At 40.5% G+C, this 12,189-nt stretch overlaps 1 protein-coding gene across 4 annotated transcripts in view; it reads left to right on the top strand.

Annotated features, from left to right (window-relative positions):
• Positions 1-12,189, top strand: part of Taf1 (TATA-box binding protein associated factor 1) — a 103,780-nt gene that overhangs the window by 22,469 nt on the left and 69,122 nt on the right. For all 4 annotated transcript variants that reach the window (XM_048335807.1, XM_048335806.1, XM_048335804.1 and 1 more), the window contains 6 exons: positions 94-267; positions 490-594; positions 3,585-3,785; positions 3,949-4,090; positions 5,589-5,719; positions 6,948-7,028. In XM_048335807.1, the coding sequence (XP_048191764.1) occupies positions 94-267; positions 490-594; positions 3,585-3,785; positions 3,949-4,090; positions 5,589-5,719; positions 6,948-7,028 (834 nt within the window). The remainder of the gene's footprint in view (positions 1-93; positions 268-489; positions 595-3,584; positions 3,786-3,948; positions 4,091-5,588; positions 5,720-6,947; positions 7,029-12,189) is intronic.

Raw genomic sequence — 12,189 nt, 5'->3', positions numbered from 1 at the left:
ATAAGATAAAGTATTTTTGGTGCTTGAATCAGATTGTCATCAGTGTCTATATTCTCCTGTCAGGAACTAGAGTGTTTTCTTTGTCCTTGACAGATGAGGGAACAGGAGAGGCAAGCATCGGGTGGTGGAGAAATGTTTTTTATGCGCACACCTCAGGACCTCACAGGCAAAGATGGAGATCTTATTCTTGCAGAGTACAGTGAGGAAAATGGACCCTTAATGATGCAAGTTGGCATGGCAACCAAGATAAAAAACTATTATAAACGAGTGAGTCTCTGCTAAAAATTCTTTGTTGTTAATATAGCTAAAGATCTTTAACAATAATCGATGAGCATCTATTTTATCTTTACATAATTTATATATTTTTATCTTTAGATAATTTCTATATTAAGTACTTAAGAGCATTTGATATTAGTAAATGCCATGTTTATGGAACATATTATATAAATGTATTGATTACAGTAACTGAGTTTGCTGTTTGTCTCATAGAAACCTGGAAAAGATCCTGGAGCCCCAGATTGTAAATATGGGGAAACTGTTTACTGCCATACATCACCTTTTCTGGGCTCTCTCCATCCTGGCCAATTACTACAGGTGATGAATTCTATTTTTACTCTCTCGTAAGGAAATTGACTGAAAGAAACTTTGACAGAAAAAAGTAACTTTAGCTGATCAAGATACTACTCGTGGGCTGGGAATATGGCTTAGTGGTAGAGTGCTTGCCTAGCATGCTTGAAGCCCTGGGTTGAGTTACTCAGTACCACATAAACAGAACAAGCTGGAAATGATGCTATGGCTCAAGTGGTAGAGTGGTAACCTTCAGCAAAAGAAGCTCGGGGACAGTGCCCAAGCCCTGAGTTCAAGCCCCAGGAACCCACTCCCCCCCCCCAAAAAAAAAATAAGATACTAGTTCTATGTTAAATATTGGGAAAATTACCCAAAAAATAATTTAAAAAATCTTTTTCTTGAAATTTGTTTCTAGTTATATACTTAGGGTAAATGCAATTTTTAAATACACAGGGGTAAGTTCAGTAATATCTGGATGGTTTAGGAAGTCAGCCTTGAACAGTTTATGAATGTTTTAAATCCTATCTGTGAAATTTATCTATTTGGGGTGCTGCAGATACTGCTTAGTAGTAGAGGGCTTGCCTACCATGTGTGAGGTCCTGAGTTGCGTTTCTAGCATTGCAAATTAAGAAGGTTGTCCACAGTTGTTCACAACTAGTTGTGGTCAATGTGTAGTCCTACCATAGTAAAATGTTCACTTTTTCCTCTTTGTTCAAATGGCTATAGAGAGCCACTCTAATTGAAGCTTATGCATCTTTTTTTTGAGGTGAGCACTTTACCACTAGGCCATATTCCCAGCCCTGTGCATCTTTTTTTTTTCTGGTCTTGAACTCAGGACCTGAGCATTCTCCCTGAACTTCTGTGTTCAAGGCTAGTGCTCTACCATTTGAGTCACAGCTCCACTTCTGGCTTTTTTGGTAGTTTATTGAAGATAAGAGTCTCATGGACTTTTCTGCTTGGTTGGCTTTGAGCCATGATCCTTAGATAACATCCTCCTGAGCTAAAATTACAGGCATGAACCTCTGGCTCCTTCCTGGCAGCCATCTTTAAGGGGAAATACAGAGGTCCACAAATGTCTTGAAATCTGTAGCACTGGCCTACTTTATTTTTACCTCGTTTATCTTGGCCATCTATAACCATTTCCTTTAATCTTGTATGTAGTCAGTTTATTCCACTATTATATTATCGCTAGTCTCCTAAAACATTTTTATGTGAGACTGACCCTGAACCATTACTATATGGAGCTCTGCCTCCTGAGTAGCTGGAATTACTTGTGTGAACCACTGTGTCCAGCTAAAGTCCATTTTTTGTTTGTGTATGCTGGTACTGGCGTTTGAACTCAGCACCTGGTACTGTCACTGAGCTTTTGTGCTCTACCACTTTGCTTTTTTGTTTTCATTGGTCCTGAACGCAGGGCCTGGGCGCTATCCCTGAGCCCTTTCATGCAAGGCTTGCAGTGCTCTACCACTTTGAACCACTTCAAGGTTTTCTTTCTTTCTTTCTTTCTTTCTTTCTTTCTTTCTTTCTTTCTTTCTTTCTTTTTTTTTTTTTGCCAGTCCTGTGGCTTGAACTCAGGGCCTAAGCACTGTCCCTGGCTTCTTTTTGCTCAAGGCTAGCACTGTGCCACTTGAGCCATAGCGCCACTTCTGGCCATTTTCTATATATGTGTTGCTGGGGAATCGAACCAAGGGCTTCCTTCATGTATAGGAGGCAAGCACTCTTGCCACTAGGCCATATTCCTAGCCCCTGCTCTACCACTTTGAACCAAGCTTCTCTTCTGGTTTTCTGGTGGTTAATTGGAGGTTAGGGTCTCACAGACTTTCCTACCCAGCCTGGGTTCAAACTGCGTTCATCAGATGCCTCTTTAGTAACTAGGATTACAGATGTGAGCCATCAGCACCCAACTTTGTTTTGTGCTTTTTGTTGTTGTTAAGACAAGGTTCTGGACTTTTCTGTTCAGGCTGACTTTGAACCTGATCCTATGGATCTCAGCCTCCTGAGTAGTTGGGATTGTAGTCATGAAACATTAGCACCTAGTTCGTTGTTTTTTTAAAAAGTTTCTTTGTCGATTGGGTAAAAATATCTAACCTTATTTGGCATTCTCTGTGTTTATTTATTTTATTGAGTAGGCCTTAGATCAATGGTAGGGAACATTTTTTATTAATTAAATTTTGTTGATAAGGTGTTGTGCAAAAGGGGTACAGTTACATAATAGTACATTTCTTGTGATATCTTACACCTTCGTTTTTCTTTCCCTTTCCTAGATCAGGTAGGCATATATACAATACCCAATGTAACAAAATCATATACAGTAGCCACATGGCATACGCCAAAGGAATTTCACCTAGAACTTTAAATATAACGTCAACAACAGAGTTTGCTTATCCTTGTCTTATATGATCATATATACATAGCTGTTGAGTTATTGTGATCCAAAAGGTCTATTTTAGACCTTTTTATGTTTAGTAGTTGTTTGGTTTTAGATACATAATGGGAACATTTTTTTTTTTGCAAGGGCCCTTTGGATACTTAGAATATCATTCATGGTTCATACAAAATTATTAATACAGCAAGCAACAAACAAAAAGCATAGGTATCTGTCCCATCATGTACCAAATGATTTCTTGGGCCAGATGTTCCCCTGCCTTAGATAATCTAATGAAGATTAAAAAAAAACAAGCTGGGCTCTGGTGGCTCATGCCTGTAGTCCTACCTACTCAGGAGGCTGGGATCTGAAGATGTTTGGAAGCCAGCCAGCCTGGGCTGAAAAGTTACCTGAGACTCTAATCTTTAATTAATCACTAGAAAACCAGAAGTGGCTCTGTGGCTCAGAGTGGTAGAGCGCTAACCTTTAGCTAAAGAGCTCGGGGACAGTGCCCAGTCCCTGAGTTCTAGGATCACCACTAATCAGAAAAACAAACAAACAAAATCATCAACAAACTTGATTTCCTTTTTATTAGTTTATTAACTTTCTAGATTTTCTCTTGTTAAAATTTTTGTGTTTTTATTTCTGTTAGGCTTTTGAGAACAACCTTTTTCGTGCTCCAATTTATCTTCATAAGATGCCAGAAACTGACTTCTTGATCATTCGAACAAGACAGAGTTATTATATTCGGGAACTAGTAGATATTTTTGTGGTTGGCCAGCAGTGTCCCTTGTTTGAAGTTCCTGGGCCCAACTCGAAAAGGGCTAATACACATATTCGAGACTTTCTACAGGTACAAATGGGGTATGGAGGGAATAAGATGCACATAAAAACTGTGTGGGGGTTTAAAGGAATGTTAGGAAAGATGGGAACATATCAAAGTTGTGCAGAAGAAAGGAGCCTTGGTAAGAACTTCTACCCAATGCCTAAAAAAATACATTTGTTTTATTGGGCAGGTTTTTATTTATCGTCTCTTTTGGAAGAGTAAAGATCGGCCCCGGCGAATCCGAATGGAAGATATAAAAAAAGCCTTTCCTTCTCATTCAGAAAGCAGCATCAGAAAGAGGCTAAAGCTATGTGCTGACTTCAAACGCACAGGTAATCCTTGTGGCTACTTTTTTGTCTTCTCACAACTCTCTCCTAATTCTAAAAATTAGAATGATTTTCATTTAAGCAATAAACATATAGCTAATAAAATAGGAAATGATCGCTAGAAGGTAGAAGTGGAGGTATGAATCGAGTGAAAAAAATAAGCAAGAACATGAGGCTGAGTGCAAGCCCCAGAACTGGTGTGCGCGCACACATGCACACATGCACGCGCGTGCGGGAGAAGGCAGCAAATCTTCTAACAGTGGAGGTGCAGGCTTTGGCTGTCCTTTTTATTTTTTAATTTTTTAATATAATTTCGGTTGTGGGACTTGAACTCAGGGCCTGGGCACTGTCCCCTGAACATCTTTGTGCTCCAGGCTAGCATTCTATCACTTTAGCCACAGCACCACTTCTGGCCTTTTCTGTTTCTGCGGTACTGAGGAATGGAACCCAAGGCTTCGTGCATGCTAGGCAAGTACTCTAACACTAGGCCACATTCCCAGCCTGCCATAATTTTTAAATTTTTAATTTTATTGTTATTATTAAAGTGTTGTACAGAGAGGTAATGAGATTTCATTTTTTGGATTTCACCCTTTCCTTCACTATCCCCCAGTTTCCCCCTTTCATCCTTGCCCACAAGTTACTTAGGTCATTTTCTACATAGTGTATATTGTATAGCAAAATTGCATTTGTTTACCCTTCCTCCCTCCCTTTCTGTGCCCACCTCTTTCCCACGGAAAGGAAATAAAAAGAAAAAACAAAGCAAAAACACCCCAACAACAACATTAACGAAACAAGGGAGAGGCTAGCAAATGTTATAAGAGTGCAAGTGGAGAATTTGTCCTTTATTTATTTATTTATTTTTGGCCAGTCCTAGGCCGTGAACTCAGGGCCTGAGCACTGTCCCTGGCTTCTTTTTTGCTCAAGGCTAGCACTCTGCCACTTGAGCCACAGCGCCATTTCTGGCCATTTTCTGTATATGTGGTGCTGAGGAATCGAACCCAGGGCCTCATGTATACGAGGCAAGCACTCTTGCCACTAGGCCATATTCCCAGCCCCAGAATTTGTCCTTTAAACAAACAGTACTGGGGCTTGAATTCAGGGCCAGGGTGGTCTCTTTTGGTTTTTTCACTCAAGGCTGGCATTCTACAACTTGAACCACACCTCCACTTCTACCTTTTTGCTGGTTAATTGGAGAAGTGTCTCAAGGACTTTCCTACCTTGGCTGGCTTTGAACTGGGATCTTCAGATCTTAGTCTGAGTATCTAGGATTATAGGTATGAGCCACAGCTCAAGGTTGATTGACTTTTTGATAATTAGTTGCTATGAAATTGTGTGTGATTGTTAGATGTTTTATATCAGATATAAGAAAGCTAGTGAGGGTTTTCTTAACCAGTCAGTTACACTGTTACCATTTATGGCATTGCATAGTTCAGCGTTTGCTATTTTTAATGTATCAACAAATGTTGGAACTTTCAGAATTCAGAACAGTCTCTGTCTTTTCCAGGGATGGACTCAAACTGGTGGGTGCTGAAATCTGATTTTCGTTTACCAACGGAAGAGGAAATCAGAGCTATGGTATCACCAGAGCAGTGTTGTGCATATTATAGCATGATAGCTGCAGAGCAGCGACTAAAGGTAAGTACATTCTTAGGCCTATGCTTCTTTTCAGAGCCATGGAGAACGACTTTTTCCTAGGCTTAGAGATGGTAGTTATTAAATTATTACCAGTAACTAAAATATCCAAACTATATGAGGTATTTTCTGTATATAAAAATCATAGGGAAAACTTCATTGTAGCAAAATATAAAGTGTGAGGGCTCCTTGGGGAATGCAGGGCATATTATTATGCTTTCAAAATGCTTGCTCATAGCTGGGTATAAGTGGCTCATTCCTATAATCCTGGCTACCCAGGAGGCTGAGATCTGAGGATTATGATTTGAAGACAGCCTGGACAGGAAAGTCTGTGAGACACTTATCTCAGTTACAAAAAAGCTGAAAGTAGAGCTATGGCTTAAGTGGTGGATGCTAGCCTTGAGCAAAAAAAAAAAACAAAAAAACTCAGGGACAGTGTCTAGGCCCTGATTTTAAGCCCCAGGATGATCACAGAAAATAATGGATGCTCATCCATTTGAGTTGACTTTAGTTTTTTGTGAAATAAGCAATGAAAGTATTTGTCATCCTCCCAGTTGCGCTGTAAGTATGGTTTAGAGAGGCACAGTAAAGCCAAAATAGGAAACGACCAACTGGGATAGAACAGGACAGCTGTGTCTCACTGAATTAATAACCTCCTGTTTATTTTTGTTTTCTGGTGGTACTGGGGATTGAAACCAGACTGTTTAGTTTTTATTTGTGCATTTTTTATACCAGGGCTTGACCTTAGGGCTTGGGTGCTGTCCCTGAACCTTTTTGTTCAAGGCTAGTGGCTCTACCACTTGAGCCACAAGCTCCTCTTAAAGCTTTTTGGTAGTTAATGGGAGAATCTCATGGACTTCACTGCTTGGACGGCTTCAAACTTTGATTCTCAGCTCTCAGTCTCCCGAGTAACTAGGATTATAGGCATAAACCACCAGAAGTCAGCTGAAAACTTTTATTTCCTTTTTTTTTTTTTTTTTGCGTATTTCTGGGTATTGGACCCAGGACCTTGCTAGGGAAATGCTCTAAGACTATGTCCCCAATCCAATAAATTTCTTGGAATGTACCTGCCATATGTTCTAATACTATCTTAAGGTGATATATACATTAAAGACATATAATTGGCTCTTTGTGCAAAATATGCACTGATATTCTTTAGTGAGTGTTCAGTAAGACCTGTGTTACATATTTCACAGTTGACTTATTTATACTTGGAATTGTCCTCTTCCAGGATGCTGGCTATGGAGAAAAGTCATTTTTTGCTCCAGAAGAAGAAAATGAAGAAGATTTCCAAATGAAGATTGATGATGAAGTAAGTCTTTATACTCTTTTTGTTTTTTTTTGCCAGTCCTGGGGCTTGGACTCAAGGCCTGGGCACTGTCCCTGATCTCCTTTTGCTTAAGGCTAGCACTCTGCCACTTGAGCCACAGTGCCACTTCTAGCTTTTTCTGTTATTAATTGGAGGTAGTAGACTCATGGACTTTGTTGCCCTGGCTGGCTTTGAACTGTAGTCCTAAGATCTCAGCCTCCTGAGTAGCTAGGATTGCAGGTGACAGCCACTGGTACCTGGCTAAATTATACCATTTTATAGTGGGGTATGAATATATCCTAGGTTGCCCTCAAACTCATGGTCCTCCTGCCTCAGCCTTCCAAGTGCAGGGATTACAGCCTTGTACCAGCACACCCAGCACTCTACAAAAGTACCATATCCCTTTGAAATCCTGTTTTGGCCACCTCTTTCCCTTTCTTGTTCTTTCTGTCTTCCGGCACATCCACTTTCTGACAGTAATTTTAGATTAATGAAATCATAAAAGTGTATACTCTTTCGAAAAAATTGTAGATATATATATGTGTGTATAATATAAAATTTAGCATCAAAACCTTTTACTGTGTAGTTCAGTATTGTTTAAGTACATCATTTTTTTTCTGGCTTGGGATTCAGGTCCTGAGCACTGTCCCTGGCTTCTTTTTGCTCAAGTCTAGCACTCTACCTTTTGAGTCACAGTGCCACTTCTGGCTTTTTCTGTTTATGTGGTGCTGAGGAATTGAACCTGGGGCTTCATGCATGCTAGGCAAGCACTCTGCCACTAAGCCACACTCCTAGCCCCATCATAATTTTTTTCTTTGGTGAGCGTACTAGGGCTCAAACTCAGTCCCTTAGCCTTTTCTATTCAAAGCCAGATCATCACCTTCACTCCACCACCACCTCCAGTGCCACCTCCAGCTTTTTCTTTTTTTTCTTTTTGGTGCTGGTCCTGGGGCTTGAACTCAGGGCCTGGGTACTGTCCCTGAGATTCTTTTTCTCAAAGTTAGCACTCTACCACTTGACACAGCACCACTTTTGGCTTTTTCTGAGTAGATTTTTAGAGAGATAAGAGTCTCACAGACTTTCCGGTCAGGAGAACTAGGATCCTCAGCTCTCAGCCTCCTTAGCTAGGATTACAGATATGAACCACCATACTTTTTTTTGTTTTCTTTTTGCCAGTCCTGGGACTTGAACTCAGGGCCTGGGCACTGTCCTTGAACCTCTCTGCTCAAGGTTAGCAATCTACCACTTGAACCACAGTGCCACTTCTAGCTTTTTTATGTATGTGGTACCGAGGAATTGAACCCAGGACTTCATGCATGCTAGGCAAGCACTCTGCCACTAAGTCACATTACCAGCCCCACCTTCAACTTTTTAATGGTTGAAGATGAAAGATTCATGTACATTCCTGCCTGGACTGGCTTCAAACCATTACCTTTAGAGCTCAGCTTCCTGAGTAGTAAGAATTATAGGCATGAGCCACAGGCACTCAGCATAACACTTTGCTTTGACACCAGTCTCCAGAACTCTTCATCTCATAAAACTGAAATTGTATTCCTGTTTAAAAAAAAAATAACTTCTCATAGTCCCTTTTCCCCAACCACTGGCAATTTCCATTATTCTTTTTGTGAACTTGACTACTTTAAATATATCAGAGGTATCTTTTTGTACTGATATTTTTTACTATTATTAATAAAAAGCATAATTAGACCCCAGAGCCAGAAGTTCATGCCTGTAATCCTAGCTACTTAGGAGACCGAGATCTGAGGATCCAAAATTCAAAGCCAGTCTGGGCAAGAAAGCCCATGAGATTCTTATCTCCAATTAACTACCAGAATGCAAGAAGTAGAGCTGTGGCTCAAGTGTCTTGAGCAAAAAGAAAAAAAGCTGAAGGACAGAATGTAGGCCCTGAGTTCCAGCCCTAAGGACCAACACACACTCAAAAAGCATAATTAGCATAATGTTGTCTATGTTCATTCACACTAAGTGTCAGAATTTTTCTCTAGTTCTAGGGATAAAACCTGGGCCTTGTGCATGGTAAGCAACCTCTACCATTGACATATATCCATAGATGAGGATTTCCTTCTCTTTTTTTGTGACTTTTTTTTTTTTTTGCCAGTTCTGGGGCTTGAACTAAGGGCCTGTCATAGAGCCACTTCTGGCTTTTTCTGTTTATATGGTACTAAGGAATCTAACCCAGGGCTTCGTGGATGCTAGGCAAGCACTCTACCACTAAGCAACATTCGCAGCCGCTCATTGTGACTTGGATTTGCTTTTTTATAATGACTAATGATGTTGTTTTGTGTTCTTGTTGGCCATCTTTGTTTTCCTTGAAGAAATGTCTGTTTAGACCTTCTTCCAATTTTTTATATATATATATATACATATATATATATATATACACACATATATATATATATATATAGCCAATCCTGGGGCTTGGACTCAGGGCCTGGGCATTGTTCCGGAGCTTTTTTTGCTCAAGCCTAGCACTCTACCACTTTGAGCCACAGTGCCACTTCTGGCTTTTTCTGTTTATGTGGTGCTGAGGAATCTTATCTCAGGGCTTTGTGCATGCTAGGCAAGCACTAAGCCAATTTTCTTTCTTTTTTTGAGGAGGGGAGGCATAATATTGGGTTTGAATTCAGCCTCATGCTTGCTAGACAGGTACTCTAGTTTTTGTTTTATTTTTTCAAATAAGGTCTCACATTGTGGTTCAGGCTTTCCTTGTAGCTATGACGACAGGCATGCACCACCATACCCAGATCATTGGTTGAAATGGAGTCTCATTAACTTTTTTCCAAGACTGGCCTTCAACCACATCTCTCCTAATTTTCACCTGCTGAATAGCTGGAATTATAGGTGTGCACAACCAAACCTTCCACTTCCTCTTATCTTCCATTTATCTGATTGTATGGTTTTGAATTTTTGTTTTTGAATTTACTTATTTCTAGTTGTTGGCTATAGATTTGTCTCCTTACCAGTACTAGAGGTTAAAATCAGGGCTGGGGATATAGCCTAGTGGCAAGAGTGCCTGCCTCGGATACACGAGGCCCTAGGTTCGATTCCCCAGCACCACATATACAGAAAACGGCCAGAAGCCGCGCTGTGGCTCAAGTGGCAGAGTGCTAGCCTTGAGCGGGAAGAAGCCAGGGACGGTGCTCGGGCCCTGAGTCCAAGGCCCAGGACTGGCCAAAAAAAAAAAAAAGAATGCAGAGGTTAAAATCAGAGTTTTTGCTCTCTTGTTTGGCCTTTTCAAGCTCAAGGCTGTTGTTCTTACCACTTGAGCTACTCCTCCACTTTCAGTTGTTTGTTACTATAAAACATAAAACTGTTCTTTTGTTAGGTCTCCAATGGTTCATGATTCTAATCTTTGCTACTCAGGAGGCTGAGATTTCAGGCTGGAGGTTCAGAGCCATCCCAGGAAGATAAATCTCTGTGACTCTTGTCTCCAATCATTCAGCAAAAGACTGGAAGTAAGGGTATATATAGCTCAAGTGCTAGAGCACCAGCTTTGAGTATAAAAGCTAATCGAGAGGTGAAGACTTGAGCTCAAGCCCCAGTACTGGCACAAAAAGAAAATATAAAAAAAATGTTCTCTGACTTTTTTTGTTATACTGGGAATTGAACTGCTTGCTATGTAGGAAGGCAGTCTACCACTTACGCCATGTCCCCACCTTCTTGCCTTCTTTTTTTGTTTTGGTTCTGGGGCTTGATTTGGGACCTGGGTACTGTCCCCAAGCTTTTGTACTCAAGGCTAGCACTCTACCACTTTGAGCAACACCTCTACTTCCAGCTTTTTTTGGTAATTAATTGGAGATAGTCTCATGGACTTTCCTGCCCAGGCTAGCTTTGAACTTCAGATCCTCAGATCCCAGCCTCCTGAGGAGCTAGGATACATGCATGAGCCCGTGGTGCCTGGTTGTGTTTATTATTTATTATTTTTGTATGTGTGATTTTTAAAAACTTAGTTGTTTTTAGTTTTTATTTCATTGTTTATTATAAAGGCGATGTACACAGAGGGGTTACAGTTTGCCTTGGTTAGTTTTTGAGGCAGTCTCCTTTTTTTTTTTTTTTTGTATGTGTGCTGGTCCTAGGGCTTGAACTCAGAGCTTGTGCACTGTCCCTGAGCTCTTTTGCTCAGTGTCAGTACTCTATCACTTGAGCCACTTGCAGTATTTTTGATGGTTAATTGGAGATAAGAGACCTTTTGTTTGGGCTGGCTTAAAACTATAATAATCAGATCTCAGCCTCCTGAGTAGCTAAGATTATAGGCATGAGCCACCAGTGCCTGGTCTGGGCTAATTTTAAGCCTTGATTTTGCAGATCTCTGCATCCTGAGTAGCCAGAATTACAGGGATGAGCCACTGGCTCCCAGTTCACATTGAATCTAATTTATTTATTGGTGCTGGAAGTGGGGCTTGAACTCAAGGCCTGGGCACTGTCTCTTAGCTTTTTTGCTCAAGGCTTGTGCTCTACCACTTGAGCCATACCTCTACTTCCACCTTTTAGCTGATTAATTGGAAATAAACTCTTTTGAGTTTGTCTGTCTTGGGTGCCTTTGAACTTTAGTCCTTGGGTTTCAACCTCCTGTGTAGATAGGATTTCAGGAATGAACTATTGCCCAGCTACATTGAATCTTAAATGGAGAATTGGTCTTTATATAGTCTTGACTGTTCTGTTTGGACAAGGGCAAGTACAGGTATGTCCACCCACTTTTTTTAGTGGTATTGGGGCTTACACTCAAGTCCTCAAATTCTTAGTTGGCTTTTTTTTTTTAAAACAAGAATACTTCTTTTAATAGCAAAATGTTTAAAAACATCATTCGCATAAATTAATTGTATACAGGATGTCATTGTGATATTTGTATGCATTCACATAGCTTTTAATAAAAATCATCCCATCTACACTAATCACTTGGCTTTTAGTCTCACAGTTAGGGCTGCCAGTTGCACTATACCTCAAGTCCAACTTTTTTCTTGCTAGTTGATTGGAGCAGGAGACTGGGATTTTTTCCCCAGGCTGGCTTCAAACTGAGACAGTCAAATCTCAGCCTCTAGAGTGCCCAAATTATATATGTGAGTCACTGGCACCTGTCTATTAAAAAAATTTTTTTTTGCCAGTCTTGGAGCTTGAACTCAGGGCCTGGGTGCTGAGTAGCTCCTTA

The sequence above is a fragment of the Perognathus longimembris genome, chromosome 28 (assembly GCF_023159225.1).
Source record: "Perognathus longimembris pacificus isolate PPM17 chromosome 28, ASM2315922v1, whole genome shotgun sequence".
In the NCBI taxonomy this organism is placed as follows: Eukaryota; Metazoa; Chordata; class Mammalia; order Rodentia; family Heteromyidae; genus Perognathus; species Perognathus longimembris.
Note: the sequence above shows the minus strand (reverse complement) of the source record. Positions and strands in the feature narration are given on the sequence as shown.